We start from the raw sequence: 21,935 nt of genomic DNA on the forward strand, positions 1-21,935 counted from the left end.
GCGGGGGGAGGAGGGGGACTCCAGCCCAGATGGAGCAGCCCCCCCCCCCCCCCGCCAGAGGCAGGGGCTGATCCAGCCCCCCCCATTAACGGGTTAACCCTTCCCATCCCCACTGCTACCGCCCCCAGCCCTTATCGTCGAGAAGGCAGAGCCCAGCCCCCCCTTGCTAAGCCCGGGGCGTGGATCGCTCTCAGCAGCGCCCCCAGCAAAGCCAGGACTGGCCCCGCGGGCCGGATGCAGCGCGGCCCGCGGGCCAGCCCGCGATCTCGCTCCGGGGCCCCACCTGTAGCCCGCCCCGCTGAGTGACACCTCCCTCTGCCAATCGGCCGGCCGGCGGAGCCAATCGGGCGCCTCCCCGCGGAGGGGGCGGGGCACCTAGTGGTACAAGAGCGGGGGCGACGCGGCGCCCGGGCACATCAGGTGGCGAGCGCGGGGCTCTCGCCGGTGCATGGGCAGCAAGCGGCTTCGCGCGACCTCGCTGGGCCACAGAGACCCGGCAGCTCCCCCTGCAGCCTCCCAGGTAAGGGGGGCCGGGGGCCAAGCGGGGCTCCCTGCAGAGTGGGGGGCAGTGGGTCCGAGCCGCCAGCTGGCGCTCTCCGGGGGGTAGCTCCGGCCGCCCTTGCTCAGCTGCGGCTGGTCCCGGGCAGGTGCTGGAGAAGGAGCATCAATTGCAAAGGGCGGTGTGTGGGGGGGCGGTTACGCAGCTTCTCCCGAGGGGGAGCAGAGAGACTGGGGCTCTGGTTCACGTGCCCTGCTGCTGCCAGCTCCGGCGGCCGGTGCAGGTTGCCCTGGGCTGGCGTTGGCCCAGGACTTGTGCTGCGCCTCCTGCAAAGTTTCACACGGCGTGGGTGGGGGTGGAGGGTTCGTGCCTCATCTTATTAAATCCGTGTGGGGCTAGCAGGGATGGGGAGCCCTGCTGCTCCTGGGAAGTGGCAGAGGGGCAGGAGGTGGGGGTTGGCCTGGCTCTTTGGGGGGGGTCTGGCAGGAAGCCTGGGGGAGCCCTCCAAACCCAACCTCAGTCAACCCCCCCAAAGGTCTTTGGGGAGGTGTGTGCAGAGACCCCCCCCTCCCTTTGTTTGCCTCCAGGCCTGTGTGGCCGGGAGCAGGACCGGGTGGTGCTGCGGCGCCCAGCAGAGTGCATGTGGGGGATGAGGGTGGCTTGAATTGATGCTTCATTGTTGGGGGGGGGGGGTGAAGGAGGCTGTAGAGACCTGTTCCTGCATGTACATTAGTGGGTGCAAACACTTGCTACTGTCTATCTAGTCCCTATGCGTACCAGAGCTTTCGGTGCTCTCCCCTAGCCTCAAAGCAGCCATCTTGTCACTGCTGGGGGTGGCTGTGTGTGGGAGGGGTCTTGGTGAGTCTCCTGTGCGGCAGTTTGGGTAAGAGGGTTTGGGACTGGCCCTCGTGAGTGGCGGTGTTGCAGTGCAGGAGGCCGGTCCCTCCGGAGGACTAAGGGATTTGCAGTCCAGAGCCCCCTGTTCGGTCCCAAGAACAAGTCAGTTCCCCAGGGGTTCACCCCACCAGGCTGCCTGCCACCGTTCCCTGTAAGCTGAGCGCTTGGCCTGCCGGCCACTCCAGAGAGACTGAAATGCTGCCCAGCTGATTAACAGAGCGCCCACTGCTGGCAGCATGTGTTTGTCCTGGTGGGGCACATCTGCACGTGCCTCAGTGCACATAACAAATGATTCTGCACATGGATGGGGGGAAAAATAGAGGGGATGTTTGTGCCTGCCATGGGTTTTGTTTTTGTCGGGTTTTTCCCCTACTCCCCCACCCTCCCTCCAGCTTGCAATAGCTACTGTGCCCTGCTGTCTAGGCGCTGCTCGTGGGGTGACATGTTTTCATTAAGGTTTGGTCATCTTTCTACCAATCACAACTCTGGAGGCAGGCAGGGGGGAGGGGGAGGCGGTTCTCCTTCTCGGAGAACCTTCACAAAGTGCCACCGCATGACGGAAAACTAACAATACAGCACGCTCCAGCCCACGGAATGAAGAAGCCCTTTCCGAATGTCAGCCTGTGCGTGCATCGCTGTGTTGCATGCGGGTATAGACACACACTAGGCATGCGCGGTGCTTGTGTGGACAGTACACTGTGTGTACACACAATGGAACACACACGGCACGCAAGCGATGTCTTGCGGTTCTGGGTTTTGCACCGATCTGTTGCTATGGTTCTTTAACTGTTTGCGTGGCAGCTTGGGTGGGGATCTGGTAAATAATTCGGCAGCTCTTTTCATCCAGCTCAGGCCACCGGGAAGGTCTCCACTTCATTCCTTGTTCCAGGGATCGAGATTCCCTCCCATTCCTGGGACGATATGGGATTATCCCAGTCAGGGATGCCTTTTATCCCCTGGCTCCTAAAATTATTCAGGGAGCATGAACTCGATGGCATCAAATGGCGTCCTATATCTGAGGCTTTCAGCATCCCTCCGTGTGTAAGTGTTCTGTGTCCCCACACTCCTCTCTGCGCACACACAATGGATGAGTGCACAAACTGAGCAGTGTGGCGCAGGTGGAACTGAACCTGGGACCTCTGATGCTTAGTCTTGAGACTTAGTGACTCATCTTAGGTGCTAAGGCTGTAGAGCAAACGCACTGTTCTCTCGGTAGTGGTCTAAGGGCCACTCACCCCACGGACAGTACATCACACCCACCCTTCCCTGTGTGCATGTAACTGTCTAGGTGTGATCTACACGGGCATTGGCTTGTGACTGGCGTTCCCCTCTGCCCCAGCCCACACGTTCCCCTTACAGGTTCAGGGCCCTTTTTTGCTGCTCCTAGGGCATTGGCTCTGCCCCAACCATGCAAATAACAACCGTTCCCCACGGCATCCCTCACAGCTCTCGCTGTTCTCTTATGCAAAGCGTGGTCACTCCGGCTGCCATGGGGCCCTGTGTGCATCTGCTGGGAAGGCCATCCTTCCTGTCCCTGCACGCTGGTGGGACCCTACCTGGTGCCCGGCTGTTTTTCTGCCTTTGGTTGTAGCCGTGGCTGGTGCACCAGGAAAACCCTGCCTACTCTAGGAGCACAAAGGATTAATTCTGGAGCAGTTGGAGAGCTGCCTGTGTCTAGAATCAGTCGGACTTGTGGTGCTCTGTAGAGGATGCAGTCCTGCAAACTGGAAGGCAGAGGGACCCCAGGAAACCCCCTCTGATTGTGGGGGTCAGAGGACACTGGGGGAGCAGAACAGCTGTAGCCAGGCCATGCTGTGAGGGTCAGAATAATAAATCTTTGCAGCAAGTCAGGAAAACAGCAGAAGGGAGAATTTCCCTGCACCATGTGAGTCCCAGAGAATAACTCTGGTGCTTGGCTTCTTGCGTCTAGCAAATCCTTGGGCTGCATGAGTGGAGAGGCTCAGCCCACAGCACTGCAGAGTTTTAAACAGCGTTACCAGCTGGAATGCAGCCGCTTCTGGGTTGGAACACTGTGATTCTGTGCCAGGCTTGAGGAGGAAAACGGAGGCAGACTGGCATCTGCCCATTGTACAGATGGGAGAATTGGGGCATGTGGTGAGGAGATGGAACTAGCACGTCCCAGCAGCGCAGTCTCAAGGACAGCGGAGGCCTGGATCCCAGCCGTGTGGTGTGGTCTCAGCTCTGATTAGCATTGTGGGGAGTATTGTAAGTGGGAAGAAAGGGGCTGACCCGAATTCAGGGCTAGGGGTGTCCATGCTTAACCAGAAAGCATCACCATTACTGGGTAGCTGGAGCAGCTCCCCTACCCCACACCTGGGGGCTGTTCCAGCCCAGTGGGTCTGGAGGCCCCCTGGCCTGTGGGATCCCGTTTAAGCACTTACACTCATCCTGACTAGGGATATGAAACCCCATCTAATACGTGGGGTGTGATATTTAACTGACTTCTCAGTCCCCACCAGAAACCACTCGGACTCTACTAGTACAAGGAATTGGGACATCGTTTCACAAGACTGCACGTGCAAGGTGGCATCTCTCACTGCGGGGCCAAGCTGGGAGATGGCCCAGGCCAGTCCTGCTGAGCGCGTGCAGCCCTCTTAGCATCCCAGGCCTGCAGACTCGTTTGGTTTCCTGGTTCACAGAGCCCCCCCCTTGTTAACTGGGTCTGGTTGCGGAGCCACAGTACCAGCATCTAAGCTTTGAGCTTTGCTGGCTGAGCCTTGGCATGAGGGGGTGGGGGTAGGTGGGATGCAGGGAGCTTCCTCTGACCCTGCTGGGCATGCAGGGTGTGACATTAAGTGCTGCCAAATTTGCCCCACTTGATCTTCCTCCTCAGGCCCAGGGGACCCACTTCCTGGAAGTGTGGGGCAGGCAGCTCTAGAGCGAAAGGTGCAGACAACTCGATGGGAGGGAGCCTAAGATCTCCAAAGTCAAATACTCCCCACCAGGGAGGGGAACCTACCAGCTGGGAGCTGGATCTGGTCCTCAGGTTTGGGGCTCCCCTAGCATTGAGGAGCTTGTACTGGTGCTCCAGTACCCCCCACTAGCCTCCTGGAGGGCTGGAACAGTCTCCCAGCCTGGGCCCCCCAGGTGGTGAGAGGAATGTGGGGAGTGTCTTTCTGCTTCTCACTCGGGGTGTCTCGTGCTGTGTTGCTTCTCACTCATGTTCCCCCACTGACTCCTCTGTGGGTCAGCTGGCCCGGCCCAGGGAAGGGTTCCTCATCCCTGCTCTACACCAAGTCTCGGGACACACCCTGCTGTGGGATGAGATGGACCCTGATTTTTTTCTTTGCCCCACGTGGGAACCACTAGCCACAATGACTTTCCCTTTCTTCCCCAGAGGGGGGAGATCTCTAATCCGTTTTAATCCTGTGGGGTTTGGCGGCCACGCAAAGGCCTGCGGAAGCAAAAGGTGCAGGGAAGAATTGGCCGGTCGCTTCGGGGATGCTGCTACTGTTGGCAACCGGCTCTCCACCGTGGAGCTGTCGCCATGGCAACTCCTCAGCACCAGCTCCTAGATGTACCAGGGTAATGAGGAGTCTGTCCCTGCCCCCTCCCCTTCGGCACGAGCACAAACAGGCCTGGGGGGAGGGGAGCGCTGGGGGCCACTCGGCCTCCACCCCTTGCAGCCGGGGCTGCGCTGGGCAGGGATGTCGGAGACCAGGAATTGGGGCCCTTGGTTCTGGAGGGACTGGCTGCAACTATTTTGGGATGGTGAGGGCATCAGTTGCCAAGCTTTGGAGGGCCCCTGGCAAAGCAAGAACTCGGAGGCCGGGGTATTTTGTTGCAGCCCATTTGTGCGGTGAAAGGGTGGGAGCCAGCCAGGCCAGCAACCAAACCTCCATCCGCAGGGCGGGGTAAACGAGCTGTGAGGTGCAGCTCGGCCCTGAGGGAGATCCCCCCCCCCCCCCCCCGAGCTGAGTAAACTTGCATCCTCTGGTGCCAGGGCTGGATCCCTGCCTGTCCCATGCTGCTAGCAGCTCCCCGGAATGGGTGCTCAGCCAGTGTCAGGGCCAAGCCTGCAGCTGCTGGGGTTCTGCCTTCCCTTCCCGGAAGGGGCTGCTGAATCCCCGTGTCTTCAAGCCTGGGCCCAGCCGGTTTAGTGCAAACGTCACCTCGCTTGGGCCACTGGCTAAGGTCCAAGGGGGGCCTTAAAGGCAAGGGCTGGGTAGAGCCTGTGCTCCGTCAGCAGCCGTGTCCTGGAAGCACGTGCTCTGCAAAGTGGGGCTGGGCTGCACTAGAGTGAGATTCTGGGGTGGGGGTGGACTTGGCCCAGTGCAAGGACTGAACACAAGGGGGCGATCCCAGTGGGGCCGCTCTGGCACCATCCCCAAACAGGACCCAGTGAAATCTCTCCCCGGCCCTGACCTCTGCCGGTTGAACAGGCAGCTCTCGACTCCCAGCGCTGCGACTCGCTGGAGGAGAACACGCCTGACGCACCTTCTCTTGTGCGGGGTGGGAGGGTCCCTCTGCCAGCCAGCTCTGCTCACGGGGCGCGCTCCCTCCCTGCATGCCTGGCTGCACGGTCTCCAGGACACAAATTAACATCCCAGCCAAGAGACTTAACAACCGGCCTGCGATTCCCACGGCCTGGTTCGGCCTCTGATCGTCACTGAAATCCATGGCCAAATGGCTGTGGCTTGGGCCGGGGTACTTAGTGGCTCTGTCACGTCTCTAGACAGAAGGCTGCAGGTTCGAGTCCCACCCTGGAACTGGGGGCTTGTAATTGGTGCTGGTGGCACCAAAGAGAAGCGCTCATTCTGGATGAGCATTTGGGGGGTGGTGTTGGTGATGATGGTGATGTCTCAGCCTTAGCCTGGCGCAAAGAACAGGATGTCCTGGGGAAGCCATGAACAGACCAGGATGAGGCAGGCATGGAGGGCAGAGTGGGGTGCAAAGCAGGTGTCTGTAAGGACACCAGCACATCGTGCCATTAGCAGAAGCTCGTCTGTCTCCTTTTGAACTAAAATATCCAATTTTCTTTATCATTTTTTCTTTTTTGAGCTTACAAGAGAACACCCGTGTCTTCCTGGCCAGCCATCTGCCATTCAATTAACAGCAATGAACGGCCCAGGCTGTGTGGGAGCATTGCTGAAAGCGACACAGATTCTTTCTTTGCCTACGCAGTCCCTGGCTTGCCAGCGTTTGGCTCCCCTCGACAGGGTTGTGGGAGAGTCAGGGGATGAGAGGCGCTGCTTGAGGAAGTGCCTTTAGAAAAGGGCTGCTGGATGCAGACGGGCAAATGTCAGAGCTGCCCCAACAGCACCCTTTGCAGCCCCAGTGTAACGTGCTTGCTGAATGTTGTGCCCCAACCAGCAGGGGGTGGTGATGCAAGTCTACTACTGCTACTTGTTTGTGGATTTACTCCTTTAGCTCCAGGGGTAGAAGTCTCTGGTTTAGACTCCTGTCTTGGGCACCATCCCTAATGTTGAGCTATGTCTGGGTTTGTTGTGCTGAGACAACCCTCTAGAGGTCTGTCCCTCTCCTCTTAGCGGGGGCTTGGCATCCATCGCTGGAATTCATTCCACAGGTTCCTCACTCAGGAATTCACCAGACAGTTAACACACTGCCCTTATTGCACCTGTCTTACAAAAAGCTCTTTCCAGGCACTTGTGCAAACTAACAATGTTCCACTCGGAGGGATAACAGCTGTTCTATAGATGGTGAAACTGAGGCACAAAGGCCAACCTGTCACTTGCCTGAGCTTGCAGAGAAATGCAGTGTCAGGCATCCTGCCACCTCCCCTCCTTGCTCTGACTCTTGTTCCCCTAACCGTGCCCTCTGGATCTAGTCCATTGACACCTGCTGCAAGAGGAAATAGCAGCTGAGCTTACAGGTGTGAGCTGGGTGGGGAGTGGTCAGGCTCAAATTGCTCCCTAGAGCAGTGGCATGTTGCCAGCACGGTCCGGCATTCCTAAATGTGGCCCGAGCGCAGGTCAGTTTGGCCAAGCTAAGTGACTTGGGGGGGGGGGGGGGGCGCTCAGGACTGCCGCCGTGGATTGTTCAGAAATCACAAATTGGCTTATACCACCAGATTTTTTTCTCCTGCTAAACACGGGCTTCTGTTCCTCTGCCGCCTTGCTTCCCTGCCTCTTGGGCACTGCTCCAGGGATGCCTTTTCCTCTGCAGCTGTGAGTTAGAAACTCTTCCTAAACTTCCAAGCAGAGAGAGCTGTGACTTCAGGCACCTGGGCTGCAAACTCGCCCTCCAATATAGAGTCCCCTCCCCCCCCCCCCCCCCACCCCGCCCCTTAGAAAACCGTGGGAGTAGCACATGGACACTGCTGACCATGTATCCTCGGTGGGGAACCTCATGGGTAAGACGGTTCCAAAAACGCTCCCCTCCTCTCCCTCCTGGCCTCTCCCTGCCCAGGGACTTGCCCCACTGCTCTCTTCCTCCATAGCATTTGATGCTCTGATTTTCCCCAGCAGCCCCCCCCATGCCTCCTAGCCATGCCCCAGCACCGTGACAAACTGGCCCTGTGGGAGGATCCCTGGAGACTTCCCTGCTCTGCAGATTGGCCAGGCAGCACCTTCCCGACTCCACCCCCAGCGGCCAGAGTGGGGGTGCTAGAGCACAGCATTGGGGTGCTCCCCCTGAGGAAGGGGGGAGGGGCGTCCTTGTCACTTGGTAGCCAGCTTGGCCCTCTTCAGCCGGGGAAAGCGGAAAAGGCTTCCCAGCGGCTGCTACGACTCCCCGGCAGCCAGATGTCTTCAGAACCCCACCTTGGGCGGGGGCTGGGGAATCCATCCAGGAGGCGCTGTGAACGGGACGGTTCTTAGGGGCCTCGCGGTTCCCGCAGGCGTGGAATGTTGAGCTGTCTCGGTGGTGCCTAAAGCCTGTCTTAGTGCCAGGGCCCGTGACGGGGGGAGGGGGGGGCATGACTGGCAGGCAGGGTCTCGGCAGGGGTCTCCCAAGGGGAAGACTGGATGAGTGAGCGGCACTCCTGGGCCTTCTCTCTAGGGCTCAGGGTGCCTTGGTCACAGACGCTGCTCCAGGTGTCTGGTCCAGGCCCAGCGAGGCACAATTTGTATGGCAGCATCCAAACCTCACAGCCCCCTGCCGTTCTGGGGGCGGGGGGAGCAGGCAGGTATGCGCCAGGCTTTGATCTGTAGGAGAGGTGGCTAGCGAGTCCCATTATCCACCACTGGCTCTTCCAGCAGCACTTTCTCTCCTTTGGAGTGTGGCTAATAGCGATACTTGGTGTTTGACCATGTCAATGCTCTGTGCAAAGCATACCCAGCAGAACCTCCCATACACCCCCCCCCCCTGCCCCTGGCACGGCTGGTCAGTGTGACAGTGAACCCCCTTCCTTTTTGCAGAGGAGGCACAGGGGAAACTGAGGCACGGAGGTGGAGAGGCTTGTGGCACAGCTGGGAAGAGAGCCCACGAATTCCTGGCTCTCGGCCCTCTTCCCCGAGCGCTCCCAGTTCTTCCGCCTGCAGGAACTGTGCTGTTCTTTCCAGACTCCGCGATGGGGAAACACAACAGTAAGCTGGCCCCGGAAATGCTGGACGACCTGGTGCGGAGCACAGAGTTCAGCGAGCAAGAGCTGAAGCAGTGGTACAAGGGCTTCCTGAAGGACTGTCCCACCGGCATCCTCAACCTGGATGAATTCCAGCAGCTCTACATCAAGGTACAGAGGTGGGAGGATGGTCTGTTTGGGCGGGGGGGGGGGGGGGAGGGGGGGAGCGGTGCTGAGCAAGCTGCTGTGCTGGAGCCGGGGGAGGGGAGAGTATAGCTGTTTAAAAAGCTGCCTTTGGTCATTAGCTGAGACCACTCGCTGACCTGGGGAAGGCAAAGACCAGCTAGAGATCAAGAGCCACCTTGAACTTCCCCTTCACGGCTGGTGCTGTCTGTTCCCTGACCTCTCAGAAACGCCTTATGGCTGGGGTGAAGTTGGGCGTCTCCACTCGCTGCAGCTGGCACCACAACCCTCTGGCTTGTAGGGCACCTCTCTGCTAGCAGGGGCCTCGTCCTGGGGCCTCGAACCCCCGACCACGCTAGCAGCAAACTGGCTCTGGGGCTCTCTGGTGTAGCATGTTGGACTCTTCCTCCCACGTCCAAGGGCAAGATCTAAAACCACCTTTAGCTGCCCCCTCCCAGCAGGCTGAGACGGGCCCTGAATGTGTCTCCTGAAACGTGTCACTGTCCTGGTGTCTCTTCCACACCCCTGTCCCTGTAGTGAGAGCCATTGGCCATATTTAGTGTCAAATTGTCTAAAATGTAGACAAGCCTCTTTCTACAGGGGTGGGGGTAAAGACGTCCTCTGGAATTCTTGGTTCTGCCAGGCCTCCGGACTTGTGGCTAGAATACATAGGTCCACATTTTACTCCTCTCACCTCTAGCTATATTGAGCATCCATGTTTATTTAGAAAAGATACTGATTCTGTGTACAGTTGCTGCAAGGGAGCATGTGGGATTTACTCCGAGCCTGGCAGACCCTCTCCGCAGATCTGTCTGCTACCCTCTTCTCTCCCTGTAGTTTTTCCCGTACGGAGATGCTTCCAAATTTGCCCAGCATGCCTTCCGCACGTTTGACAAGAACGGCGACGGGACGATTGACTTCCGGGAGTTCATCTGCGCCCTGTCCGTCACCTCCAGGGGCAGCTTTGAGCAGAAGCTGAACTGGGCCTTCGAGATGTACGACCTCGATGGGGACGGGAAGATAACCCGCCTGGAGATGCTAGAAATAATCGAGGTACCGAATGCAGTGTCGCCTCTAAGGCAGCTGGGCCGGAGGGGCTGCAGCAGGCTGGTTTTGATGCCTAGCCCCGGGTGCTGATGGGAAGCTGGCGCACAAGCCCAAAGAACTAGAATAGAAGCCCCTCCCAAAAATGGTAGCTCGTGTTTTTTCCAAACTCAAGTGCCCCCAGCCTTAGGACAGTAATTCATCCCCTCAGCTGCTGCTGGTAAATCCGTGTTCCCTGCGGCATTGGCCCTTTCCACACTGCTCTGCCCTTCCTCTGTCCCTCCCAAGAACCGGGTCCTACAGAATCCTGACCCCCCTCGGACAGACTGGGCCCTGAAGGCAAGTGGGGCCCATCAGGTGTCCATGGCTGCAGCTTTCTGCACAGAAGTGGGACCGCCCCAGTGGGCCAGACCCTCCACTGCCCTTGCAGCAGGGAGAAGAGCTGGCTGCAGTGCTGCCTAGGGTGTAACTCTTGGGCACAGGTATTGCTTAGTGCTTGTGCACTGCAAAATAGCAGCATAACTAGGGCCTAATGAGGGGTGGTGCCAGTGCCCCCCATACAATCCCATCTGCCCCCAATATGCCCTTGGGCAGCCTGCCCTGGCCTCCACCGCCATGTGTAGACAGGCCTCCACTGCTTAGTGCACAGCTCAGCCCCAGCTAGTCAGCCACAAACCATTAGGGGTGTGGTCCCATGCAGCTGCCCATGTCTCTACGCTGCGCTCCGGTGAGTGCAGCCCGCCCCCACCCCCAGCTAGACCCCACTAGCTCCAGGAACAGCAGGCGGGGCTGCAGCAGCTTGCCTGGGGCCAGGTGAGTAGGGGAGCAGGGCCCTGGGCTGGCAGGGCCTGCCCAGCCTCATGCTCTACCAGCGGAGCTCGCCAAGCTCTGGGCTGCAGAGACCTGGGCTAGCAACTGAGGACAAGGCCGGTTCTGGCTGTGCATGGTACCGGTGTGAGCTGGGCTAAAGGCCGCTGGGGCTACAGCTAGGCCTGCGGGGTGGGGCAGTTGCCCTGGGGCTCAGCAAATCATAAGGACCCAGGACTGCCACTACTGCAGCACCCTCATGGTGCACTCCAGGCCCCGCCCCTGAGGCCCCGCCCCTGTGGCCTGAGGCCCCGCTAGCTACAACTGGTCCATGCTGTGCATCCCCCTCAGTCCTGCCCCTTGAACCTCACCCCTCTTCCTCTGCCCTTCCTGCCTCAGGCCATTTACAAGATGGTGGGCACGGTCATCATGATGCGGATGAACCAGGACGGGCTAACACCCCAGCAGCGGGTTGACAAGATCTTCACCAAGATGGACAAGGACAAGGACGACCAGATCACCCTGGAGGAGTTCAAGGAGGCTGCCAAGAGCGACCCCTCAATTGTCCTCCTCCTGCAGTGCGACATGCAGAAATAGCTCCCCCCAGGCGCCAGCTGGACTGCCCGAGGCAGCCCGCCTCCGTGGGCGGGTGCCCCTCCCCCCACCCTTGCACCCCCCCAGCGCTGTACACGCCGCTCCTGGGCCCGAGTTTGCTCTGCTTGCAGCCCTCCCCTTTTGAAGGCCCCCCTCCCGATGGGACGGCCTGAGCCACATGGCATGTCCAAACCTCCACCCCACAGCAATCCCTGGAGGGCGTTTGGCCCTATCGAGCCATATGGGGTCCCTCTCTGACTCATCCACCTTCTCTTCCCCACCCCCCAACCAGCTTAAGCCTCCTTGGTACCCAAATGCCCCCTCGATCTGAAGTGGATTGTCCAAGGCAGTGTTCACCCCATAACCATCATCAAGCCTTCTGGCTCCCCCACAGCATCCCCCTCTCTTAGCCCCCTGGGCTGTCCTGTCGGGCTGTTTTGAAAGCAGCAAATGCCACCAGACCCCCTCCCCCACCCAATGTCATTCCTGGGGATGCCCCACGCTGCCCGACTAGACCCTCTCTTCCCTCCCGCCCCCTGAGAACATCCTCCTTGGAGCCCCGAAGGGAACCTGCCTACAAGGTGACTCCCCCATAGCCCCCACCTCTGCAGCAGCCCATTCCGCTGCCGTGAGCAGGCGGCGTTGGTTGCAGGGCGCCCTGCGGGAGAGGGAGGGGGGGATTGTGAGATCTTTAGAAACCCCTGACTCTGCCTTCTCCACAGCCAGGCCTGCCTGTCAGCCCCCAGCCGCCCGCCTTCTGCCTGGCTAGCGAGCAGCACTGCGGAGCAAGCTGCTGCAGGTTTGAGTGGTGCCCTGCGCCTTTCCGCGTGGAAGGAATGTGGGTTTCGGCTGCTCCCTGGCCAGCCAGAGGGCGGCCACCCTCGAATGCCGGCATGGCCTGGGTGCCATGTGCTCCAGTCAGAGGCAGCCCTGGTGTTCACCGAGCCTCGCAGTTGCAGTTTCCTGTCGCCCTGGCAGGTTAGAGCCGATCGGGGTTCGAACGGTTCTCGTCTGCCTGGGGTGGGGGGAGGGCAGAGCTGGGTCTGACTCAAACATGAGTGCACACGGTTTGTGGAAGCAATTTCCTTCAGCGGGAGGGGGGGGACTTGTGGCGGCAATCGAGTACAGGCGTTGGACCTCTGCTATGGGTGGAATAGGGAGATTCTGCCCCTTGGAGGCAATGCTGGGGATGGGCATTTTCTGGCTTAACCCCGCCCGGAGTTTGGGGCTGGCTGAGCTGGTTGCATGACGATGGCAGAGACTAGCTGGCTTTTGGGTGGAGTCCTGGGGGTTGCGCCAAGTGCCGCAGGGCGGAGGGGCGGCCTGCCACGCAGTTCTGGGCCTCTGTGGGGCCCTTGCCACAGGTGGCAGTGGGGACTGTCTGCAGAGGGCAGCTCAGTGGGAGATGGTCAAGCGAGGAAGGAGGGTTAAGGGTGATGTTGGAAGGGGCCAGTCTGAAATGGGGGGACAAAGTGGGGGGGCCAAAGCAGCAGATTGAGGAAGACCTGTGGGTTTGGGATCTTCTCTTGGAGATGTCAAGGGATTTGGGGGGGGGGGGGGGAAGAGGAGGAGTGAGCTGGGCAGTAGCAGAACAGCTGGGACTGGGTGGTGACAGGTCTGACAGGCAGCACCGGCTGTGCTACAGAGCGGGCTTGAGGGCTCAGTGACCGATAAGGGACATTTTCAGCTGCATCTCCCCTCCCCGGCCTGTCGCCACGGCCCTGGCCCAGCCCCTGCCCAGTTGTCTGTTCCCAGATGTGGATCTCGTCTGCTCGTCGTGGTTTGATTGTTGTGATCACTGTTAGGACCCCGTGGAGTTGTTTATATATTTTTTTAAATGGAAAAATAAAACGTATCCCACGAGGGTTTCCACAGAGTCGTTATTGGTGCCGCCAGGGCAGCGTAGCCTCTCGTGCTTCCGTTGGCCTGCTGCTGTGATTAACGGCGGCTTAACTTCCCCTGGGCCTTTATTGCTTCTTGCCACAAAATTCTGGCACCGGCTCCAGCCTGGTGCCCATTCCTGCAGCTGCTGGTCCACCCCCTGCCCAGTCTCACTCTGTCCCTGGGCAGGAGACTTATGATGGATTTGTGGGAAGGGCTCCTGTGCCCACCTAGAATCCTTGCTGGGTTTGTCCGGTGCCAGGAGCTGCAGCCAGCTATAGGCCTGAGGAGCATCTCCTTAACGCCCACCAGGGGAGGGAGGAGGATATGGACAGCCAGAAATCTAGACAGGCCCCAAAACACTTGCCTAGTGCCATGGGAGAGAGGCAGAAACAGTGATCGGCGTCTGCCCCTGCCATGGAAGCTTGGGTCCAAGGCTCCTTTGGGGGGGGGGGGGGGGGTGCATGTGTGTGATAGGCAACTTTGGGAAAAGCAGCCAGGCTCACCCCCATGCTGTGAGTACAGGCAGTGGCAGCTGAGGTAAAGGACAGTGTCTTCCCTCAGGTGACATGCAGTTTGGGGGGGTGGGTGTTGGCTTTGTGTGCCACGGATAACTCCTCCTCCCCATTCAGCAAAACTGAGGAGCCCTGGGCCCCTTAGACCCACATTGATTGGGCACCAGCTCCCCTAGGTCACAACCACTTTGCCGGAGGCATGGAAGGGGCCCCAGGATGCCTCATTATTTTGCAGCTGTAGTCTAATGTCGCTGGGACTCGGCCCCATCCACTGTTCAGCGTGAAATGCCCCTAAAAACTCACCCCTGCCTTTACCTAGGTCCTAGGCCAGGCAGCTCCTCGGTGAGCCGGGCCCAGGTTTCCCCTCGGGCCTGCTACCAAGCCGAATGTGGGGCCAGGGATTGTCTACCTGGGGAAACTGTCTAGAACAGCTCATTCCAGAACAGCTCCCTGGGCTATGTCTACACTCATGGTTTCTTGCGTGAGAAATATGCAAATGAGGCAAAGGGTGGCATATTGCCAAGCCTCATTTGCATATCTAAATGGAGGCTTATTTTGCAGAAGAGGCTCTTGCGCCAGAAGGAGCTGTCTACACTGCCCCTTCTTGCACAAGGAAAAACCCTCTTGCGCAATGCTGCTATGCTGATTTTCAGGAAGAACGGCATTGCACAAGAGGGTTTTTCTTGCGCAAGAAGGGGCAGTGTAGACAGCTCCTTCTGGCACGAGCCTCTTCTGCAAAAATGGTGGCTCACTAGGTATGCAAATGAGGCTCAGTGATAGTCATGCTTAGCCTCATTTGCATATTTCTTGCGCAAGAAGCCGCAAATGTAAACATAGCCTCACAGTGCACCTACCCTGCACCAGTAACTCAAAATAAAACTCAATTTGAGCTACACAAGTGACATATCTTATGCAATATCTACAGTGCCAAATTTGAACTGCTGTTCTGAAACATCCCTTTAACCCTCGGGGAACGAGGGTTACAGAGATCGGAATAGCAAGCCTGTTATTTTGAAACCTGTTTTGAAATAACAGGCTGGTTTAAAAGACACGGAATAGCTATTTCCAGTATCCCCAAATAGCACCACAGTCTAGACGTACCCTCCGTGGACACTCCACCATGGCTCTAGGTCTACACGGCCGAGAAGATCGAAGCCACCAGTCAATCTTCCAGTGTTCGAATGAGCGGGTCTAGTGAAAATGCTCATTTGAACTGAGGGGGTGCACCCCTCAGTGCTGCTGGTCCTGCTCCTACAAGGAGTAAAGGAAGTTGAAAGAGTGCATCCCCTTGACTCCCCCCATGTGGACAGTGCCAAAATGTGATTTGAGGTTCTTGGACTCCGGTGATGTAATTATTGTAGCTGGAGTTGAGTATCTTAAGTCGACTATAGTGTAGACCTAGCCTGGAAGAAAAGTTGCTTTATTCCAGAATAATTAGCATTCATCTGAAGAAGGGGGCTGTGCCCATGAAAACTCATGACCCCATCTGCAGGACTATTTGCTGGTTTTTAAGTTTTTCCTGCTACAGACTAATGCAGCTCCCCCTCTGAAGAGCAGAGTAACCAGTAGGGTACAAAATCCCCTGTATGCTGGGCTCAAGCATCCGCACAAGCAACTACTGTAAATAGCTTATTCTGCTGAGGCTAGACTGGTCAGTTTCCCCATGAGGCCAGACCTGCATGGGGTTCCTGTTTGCTATGGGCTTCTTCCCTTCACTGATGCTCTCAAACACTAGAACTGGAAAGGTCATCGAGCCCAATCCCCTGCTCTCATGGCAGCACCAAGCACTGGCTAGAGACCATCCCTGACCGATGTCTGTCTGTCTGTCTTGCTTTTAAATCTCTCCAGTGATGGAGATTCCATAACCTCCCTAGGCAATTTATTCCAGTGTCTCACCACCCTGACAGGAAGTTTTTCCTAATGTCCAACCTAAACCTCCCTTGCTACAGTTTAAGCCCATTGCTTCTTGTCCTATCCTCACAAACAAAGGAGAACAATTTTTCTCCCTCCTCCTTGTAACACTTTTAGGTATTGAAAACCACTATCCTATTTCCCCTCACTATCCTCTTTTCTAAACTAAAGCCCAGTTTTTTAAGTCTCCCCTCATAGCTCATGTTCTCTAGACCTTTCATCATTCTTGTTGCTCTTCTCTGGACCTCCTCCAGTTTCTCCACATCTTTCTTGAAATGTGGTGCCCAGAACTGGACACAATACTCCAATTGAGGCCTAATCAGCACAGAGTAGAGCGAAAGAATGACTTCTCGTGTCTTGCTTATTGCTCCTGTTAATGCAGCCCAGAATCATGTTTGCTTTATTTTGCAACAGCGTCATGCTGGTGACTCCTATTTAGCTTGTGGTCCACTATGAGCCATAGATCCCTTTTTGCAGGACTCCTTCCTAGACAGTCGCTTCCCGTTCTGTACGGCTACGTCTATACTGCATTGTTCTTCCATAAAAGTAGAATATCACTGCGTTTTATTTGCCTAAGCTTTTGTGGAAGAAAGGAGCAATATCTAGTGTGAAACTGATTGATCCTTCCTAAGTGGAGTACTTTGCATTTGTCCTTATTGAACTTCCTCTTATTGACCTCAGCCCATTTCTCCAGATACATTTGAATTATGACCTTATCCTCCAAAACAGTCGCAACCCCTCCCAGTTTGGGATCATCTGCAAACTTAAGTGTCCTCTCTATGCTAATATCTAAATAGTTGAAGACATTGAACAGAACCGGTCCCAAAGCAGACCCCTGCAGAACCCCACGGCTATGTCTACACTCGCGGCTTCTTGTGTGAGTAATATGCAAATGAGACTAAGCATGGCATATCGCTGAGCCTCATTTGCATACCTAATGAGCCACTTTTTTTTTTTTTCAGAAGAGGCTCGTGCACAAGTAGGAGCGTCTACACTGCCCCTTCTCGCGCAAGAAAAACCCTCTTGTGCAATGCCGTTACACCTATTACTTTTCAGGAAGAATGGCATCGCCCAAGAGGGTTTTTCTTGCGCAAGAAGGGGCAGTGTAGACGCTCCTTGCGCAAGAGCCTCTTCTGGAAAAAAAAAGGTGGCTCATTAGGTATGCAAATGAGGCTCAGCGATATTCCACACTTATCCTCATTTGCATATTACTCTTGCAAGAAGCCGCGAGTGTAGACATAGCTGTGGGGTTCCGCAGGGGTCTGCTTTGGGACCGGTTCTGTTCAATGTCTTCAACAATTTAGATAGCCCCCTTGTTCTGCCCTTCCAGCAGGACTGTGACCCGTTAAACTGAGATCAATTATCCAGCCAGGGCTGCACCCACCTTACCCTAGCCCCCGTAAAAGGGCTTCTCTGTAAAAGAAGGGCTGAGGCAAAGTCTCCTGGCAAAGGGAGCCCCGTTCCCCACCCCCAACACTGGGCCCGAGTTATTTCCGAGGCTAGGGGGGTTGCAATGCTTATGGAGGTGGCTGTTGTCGATTACAAACTAGGAGGCATGAACACATCGGTCCAGGTCAAATAAAGGGCTGGCCGAGATGCAGCCCTGCACTTCTATGAGCCGGGGTCGATCGGAGCCCGACTGCCGCCCAAGGAACCACGGAAGGGCCCATGCTGCTCTGTGCAGTGAGTGCCGGGGGGTGAGGACAGAGCTGGGACAGCCGAAGGGGCCCGGCTGGTTCACTCGTGTGCGGCTGCAGGACCCGGCACAAATAGCTATCGCAAGTGAAGGGGAGGACGGGGGGACCCTCACACGCCTCTGGCAAGTAGGGGTGTTTCATCCCCATTTCACACATGGCAAAACTGAGACCCGGAGAGATTAAGGCAGCAGCGGACCTAGGATTGGACCCCCCAGCAACCCCGACTCCCTGCTCTAACCGTGCTTTCTTCCTGGAAAAAACAAGAACTGGGGGGAGAGGAGCAACGCCATGAGGGCCCCGGTAGGTTTCACCCCCCTCTGGGGGGGGGGAGGTAAGGCCTGGCTGCTGGACGAATGGAAGGAACCCCCCACCCCCTCCATATACCAAGTCCAGCTCATGGGGCTGTCGTGCCACTAGAGGGCGGTGAAACCCCCCGAAAGGGAGGCTGCTTTCTGAGTCAGGCTGCCTGCAGCCCCCCCCCCCCCTTCCTGGGCTGGGCCAGCTCCTGGCTCTGTCCGTCCCTTTCGCCCGCCTCCGCTTTGGGCTTGCAGCCAGTGATCTGCTGCGACTCTGTACTTCCTGGGGTGGGGGGCTTGTCAGTGGGTCCCTGGGACCTGGCTGGAGACCCAGCAAACTCAGCTCATGTGAGGACCAACACCCTGCCCTTGCTAAGCCGGGCTAGATGAGAGCAGAGCTCTGGGCCTAGCACCACGGAGCCTGGACTGTGCCTGGAACGCCTAGACATGTCTATAAATAGCCATAATAACCTGGGGGGGCCCCTCCTCCTCCAGCTCCCCCTTTCTGCACCTTCTTTTCAGACGCCTCCTCTTGCCTGCTTCATTCCGCCTGGTGTGTGGGTCGCCCTCCCTCGGATCCACCCCCCCCCCCATCGCAAACTTATTAAGATAACGACTGATCCTGGGTTGCTAGGGAACCGCTGTCGGATCCACCTCTTCAAAGACTTTCCAGAAAAAACATAAAAAAGGTCCCGTCACGTCTTCCACGGCAGCGCGGGGGCTCAGCCGGGCGCGGAGGCAGGAGGCCAGCGGTGACTTGGCAAACCCGGCTCGCTCCGTCCTTTCTCGCTCTGTTCCTGCCGCCCCCGGGGTGCTGAGTGACACGAGCCTGGTCCTGAGAGGGGCTGAGGGGGACCAGATCCCAAGCAAGGCCCTGCCCCTGGTGTTTATGGTCTAGCAAGGGGACAGCCAGTGCCGGTCGTCCCAGGGGCAGCCCTTGAGTAGCCAGGGCGCAGGTGTCTTTCCCGCGGTCCCCCGTGCCTCAAGGCGGGGCCGTTGTTTTCAAGCTGGGTGCCGTGAAGCCCTGGGGGCTGCAGATGAGGCCTAAGCTTTCCACCAGGGGCCGCGCCTCCATCTGAAACGTTTGGGGGGCCTGGGAATGAGAAACGGCTGAGAACCCCGGAGCGAGATGCCACGTGGCGAAAACCACTGGTGCCCTTGAGTCACCGGGGCGCCCCCTAGTGGAGCGGCACAGTGGCTAGGGCAGCGGAGGGAGACGGCTCGCAGGGTGCCACCGTGGACGGGGCGTTCACCAGCCGTCGGCGTCCCTGAGGGGGCAGCCCCAGGGCGAGGCCAAAGCCAGGGTGCAGAGCTGGCCTGCCACGTGGGGAACTTGGCCCTTTGTGTCCTAGGCTCGGGGGGCCCCGAAGGGAGGTGACAGAGACCAGCCTGGCTGCAGAGACATCCCCTGGAGCTCCACGTTGTGGGTCCGGGCTGGCTGACGCAGGCTGCTTGCAGGTTGCCGTGGGCTCAGGGCCGTCCTTGGGCCTGCGCTGAATACGCAGCTGCATAGGGCACCAGGAAAGTTGGGGTACCAGGTACGTGTGCCATGGGGGATGGGACAGCAAGGGGCAGGCTCTGGGGCCCAGCCCCACTCTGGTGGCACCCGCTTGCCACTCATCCGACCTCCTCACTCGGGTCAGGAGCAGGGCCATGTCTCCAGGAGGCAGGGACCCCGACAGGACTGGGGGCTGAGGCTCGGGGCTGGTGTGGGGCCAGCAGCAGAGCCCCAGGCGGCAGCCAGGATCTCGGGTGTGGGGCCTACAGATGAGGGGCCAGGGGTGGAGCCATATGCAGCACCCGGGACCCCGGCCACAGGGCCAGCGGCAGCTGGGAACCCACGTAAAATGTGGGGGTGCTGCAGCACCTCTCCAGCGGCCACACCTACGCCCTGCTCCTGCCCCTGCAGCTCTGAGCGCAGCCCCACCCCATGGAGTGGCTGCTCCTCCACGTAGGGCCCGGGGGTTCCTTCGCCGGCCTGCTGCCTGGCTCCCGGGGGGCGGGGGGGCTGCACTTACAGAAGCTTTGTGCATGAATATGAGTCGGGCATGGGGCCAGGGGCTGAAAAGCTTTGCCCCGACCAATCAGCTTGCAGGGCGCATGGGGGGTGCGGTCGGGTCGAGGGGGCTGCCTCGGCCTTGCCCATGTGCACAGCTCCGCAGGGGTCCAGGAGAAACTGCGCAACCCCCCCCCCCCCACCGCCCCCGCTGCGCTGTTCTGTGTGCAAGCCCCAGCACTGGGCCCTGGTAAGGAGCCAGAGCCGCGATTAGAAAGGGCCTGGGCCTAGCCCAGCTGGCTCTGTTCCGGCGGGTGGTGAAGCAGCTTCTTCCCCCAGCGGCTGCCTCCTGCTCATGCGCCGGTGCCGTGTCATGGGCCTGGGACTCCTTGTCCAGGGCAGCTGCTAGCGAGCACCCGCAGAGGAGCTCCAAGGAGTTCAGGAGCAACACGGCGCCCCAGCCCCCTCCCAGCCCCACCGGAGCCCTGGCCCAAGCGATGCTCCAGCCCCCTCCCAGCCCACCGCTGCTCTCCAGCCCCACCGGGGCCCCGGCCCGAGCGATGCTCCAGCCCCCTCCCAGCCCACCGCTGCTCTCCAGCCCCACCGGAGCCCCAGCCCGAGCGATGCTCCAGCCCCCTCCCAGCCCACCGCTGCGCTCCAGCCCCACCAGGGCCCCCGGCCCGAGCAGTTCTCCGGCCCCCTCCCAGCCCACCGCTGCGCTCCAGCCCCACCGGAGCCCTGGCCCAAGCGATGCTCCAGCCCCCTCCCAGCCCCACCGGGGCCCCGGCCCGAGCGATGCTCCAGCCCCCTCCCAGCCCACCGCTGCGCTCCAGCCCCACCGGGGCCCCCGGCCTGAGCAGCAGCTCAGAACACAAGGGGCGACAATGTCCTGGGTTTTGTCCTTTCCCTGCTGCTCGCTAAAAATAAGCCATCAGGCACCTGCTGCTCTGATTAGCCCCTGGGCACTCAGCTCAGCTAATTAACCCCTGAGTGACTGTGCCAAGTGCGTCTCTAACGGCCGTGTTGCGTCGCGCGGGCAGGAAGGGAGTCCTGGCGCTAGGGCCGCGCCCTGTTCTGACAACAGCCCCTTGCTCCCGCCAGTAGCTGTCCTGACCCTCAGGGCTGCCACAGTGTAACCAGGCCAACGCCTTCCTCTCTGGGCCTGGAAGGGACCGATACGACCAGCCCAGCATCAGCCCTGCATGGGGCTGCCCACTGGGACTGGGGCTTAATCCCCTGGCTCCATTTGCCCCCAGCTCCCATTCCCGGTCCAGCAGCTGGTGGCCGTGTGGTGGGGTGTCATCTCTCATCCTGGTGTCTTTCTCTCGGAGCTGTGCTTTGTGTGCTTCAGGGTGTGTTCACACTGCACTCTTAGCTGGAAATCAGCTACACAGTTTGAGCTATGCAACGTGTATACCAGAAGTATCCCGAAACAGCCCCGCAGTGTAGACGTACCCTCAGTTCTCAGCTCTACTCCACGGTGGCTGATTCTGTAGTTGGTCTGAGTTCTACACATTTTGCTGGGCCGGGAGGTGTCCCTAGCCACCAGGTTTACTGGGTTTGATCAGTTCTTGACTTGCACATTGGAGATTTACAGGCCTTGATTTAGTGCCTGGAGGAACATTTGGCTTAGGGGAGGTGGCTGGCTCCACTGGCCTGAAGTGGAGCTAGGCAGAAAATGTTTCAAACATTTTGAAATTGGTTTTGTCCCAAATCTGGACGAAAAGTTGAAATAATCACAGAATTAAATCGGTGGAAGCATGTTGATTTGGAAACCTTGGAATGACTGCATTGCAATGAAATGGTGCAGTGTAATATACGTTAATCTACAACATATATTAGGAGCCTTGTCTGTCTGCGAGCCTGTCTGTTCAAGCACGCCTCCTAAACAGTAAGATCTAGGGCCACCACATTTTTGTCTGCAGCTTCCTCTTGTCATAACTTAAAGCAAGGCCAGGGTTTGGTTGTGCCAGGTCAATGGGATGTGTCTGGAATGCGACTGTCTCTCATAAAATGGGAGTTATACTGTAGAATGACCACAGGGGAGCAACAAGGAGCCAAAGATGGGGACTGGGACAGCTGTCACCCCACTGGGCCAGCGGGGAAAGTGGTGGAGAAAGGGACAGCTATCT

The 21,935-nt window shown here is 58.4% G+C and overlaps 1 protein-coding gene across 1 annotated transcript; it reads left to right on the top strand.

Annotated features, from left to right (window-relative positions):
* The first annotated feature begins 363 nt into the window (after positions 1-363).
* Positions 364-13,370, top strand: HPCAL4 (hippocalcin like 4). Its single transcript, XM_075908740.1, has 4 exons — positions 364-520; positions 8,881-9,050; positions 9,900-10,115; positions 11,313-13,370. Exons 2-4 carry the CDS (start codon positions 8,889-8,891, stop codon positions 11,508-11,510), a joined length of 576 nt encoding a protein of 191 aa, XP_075764855.1. The 5' UTR covers positions 364-520; positions 8,881-8,888; the 3' UTR covers positions 11,511-13,370.
* Positions 13,371-21,935: the final 8,565 nt, after the last annotated feature.

This window comes from Pelodiscus sinensis, chromosome 25 (genome assembly GCF_049634645.1).
Source record: "Pelodiscus sinensis isolate JC-2024 chromosome 25, ASM4963464v1, whole genome shotgun sequence".
Taxonomy (NCBI): Eukaryota; Metazoa; Chordata; order Testudines; family Trionychidae; genus Pelodiscus; species Pelodiscus sinensis.

Excerpts from the sequence above, each read along its gene's own strand:
- HPCAL4 (XM_075908740.1), top strand. The coding sequence starts at position 8,889 with ATGGGGAAACACAACAGTAAGCTGGCCCCGGAAATGCTGGACGACCTG. Across the intron at positions 9,051-9,899 it reads TCCAGCAGCTCTACATCAAG|TTTTTCCCGTACGGAGATGC; the intron begins GTACAGAGGTGG and ends CTCTCCCTGTAG. Across the intron at positions 10,116-11,312 it reads AGATGCTAGAAATAATCGAG|GCCATTTACAAGATGGTGGG; the intron begins GTACCGAATGCA and ends TTCCTGCCTCAG.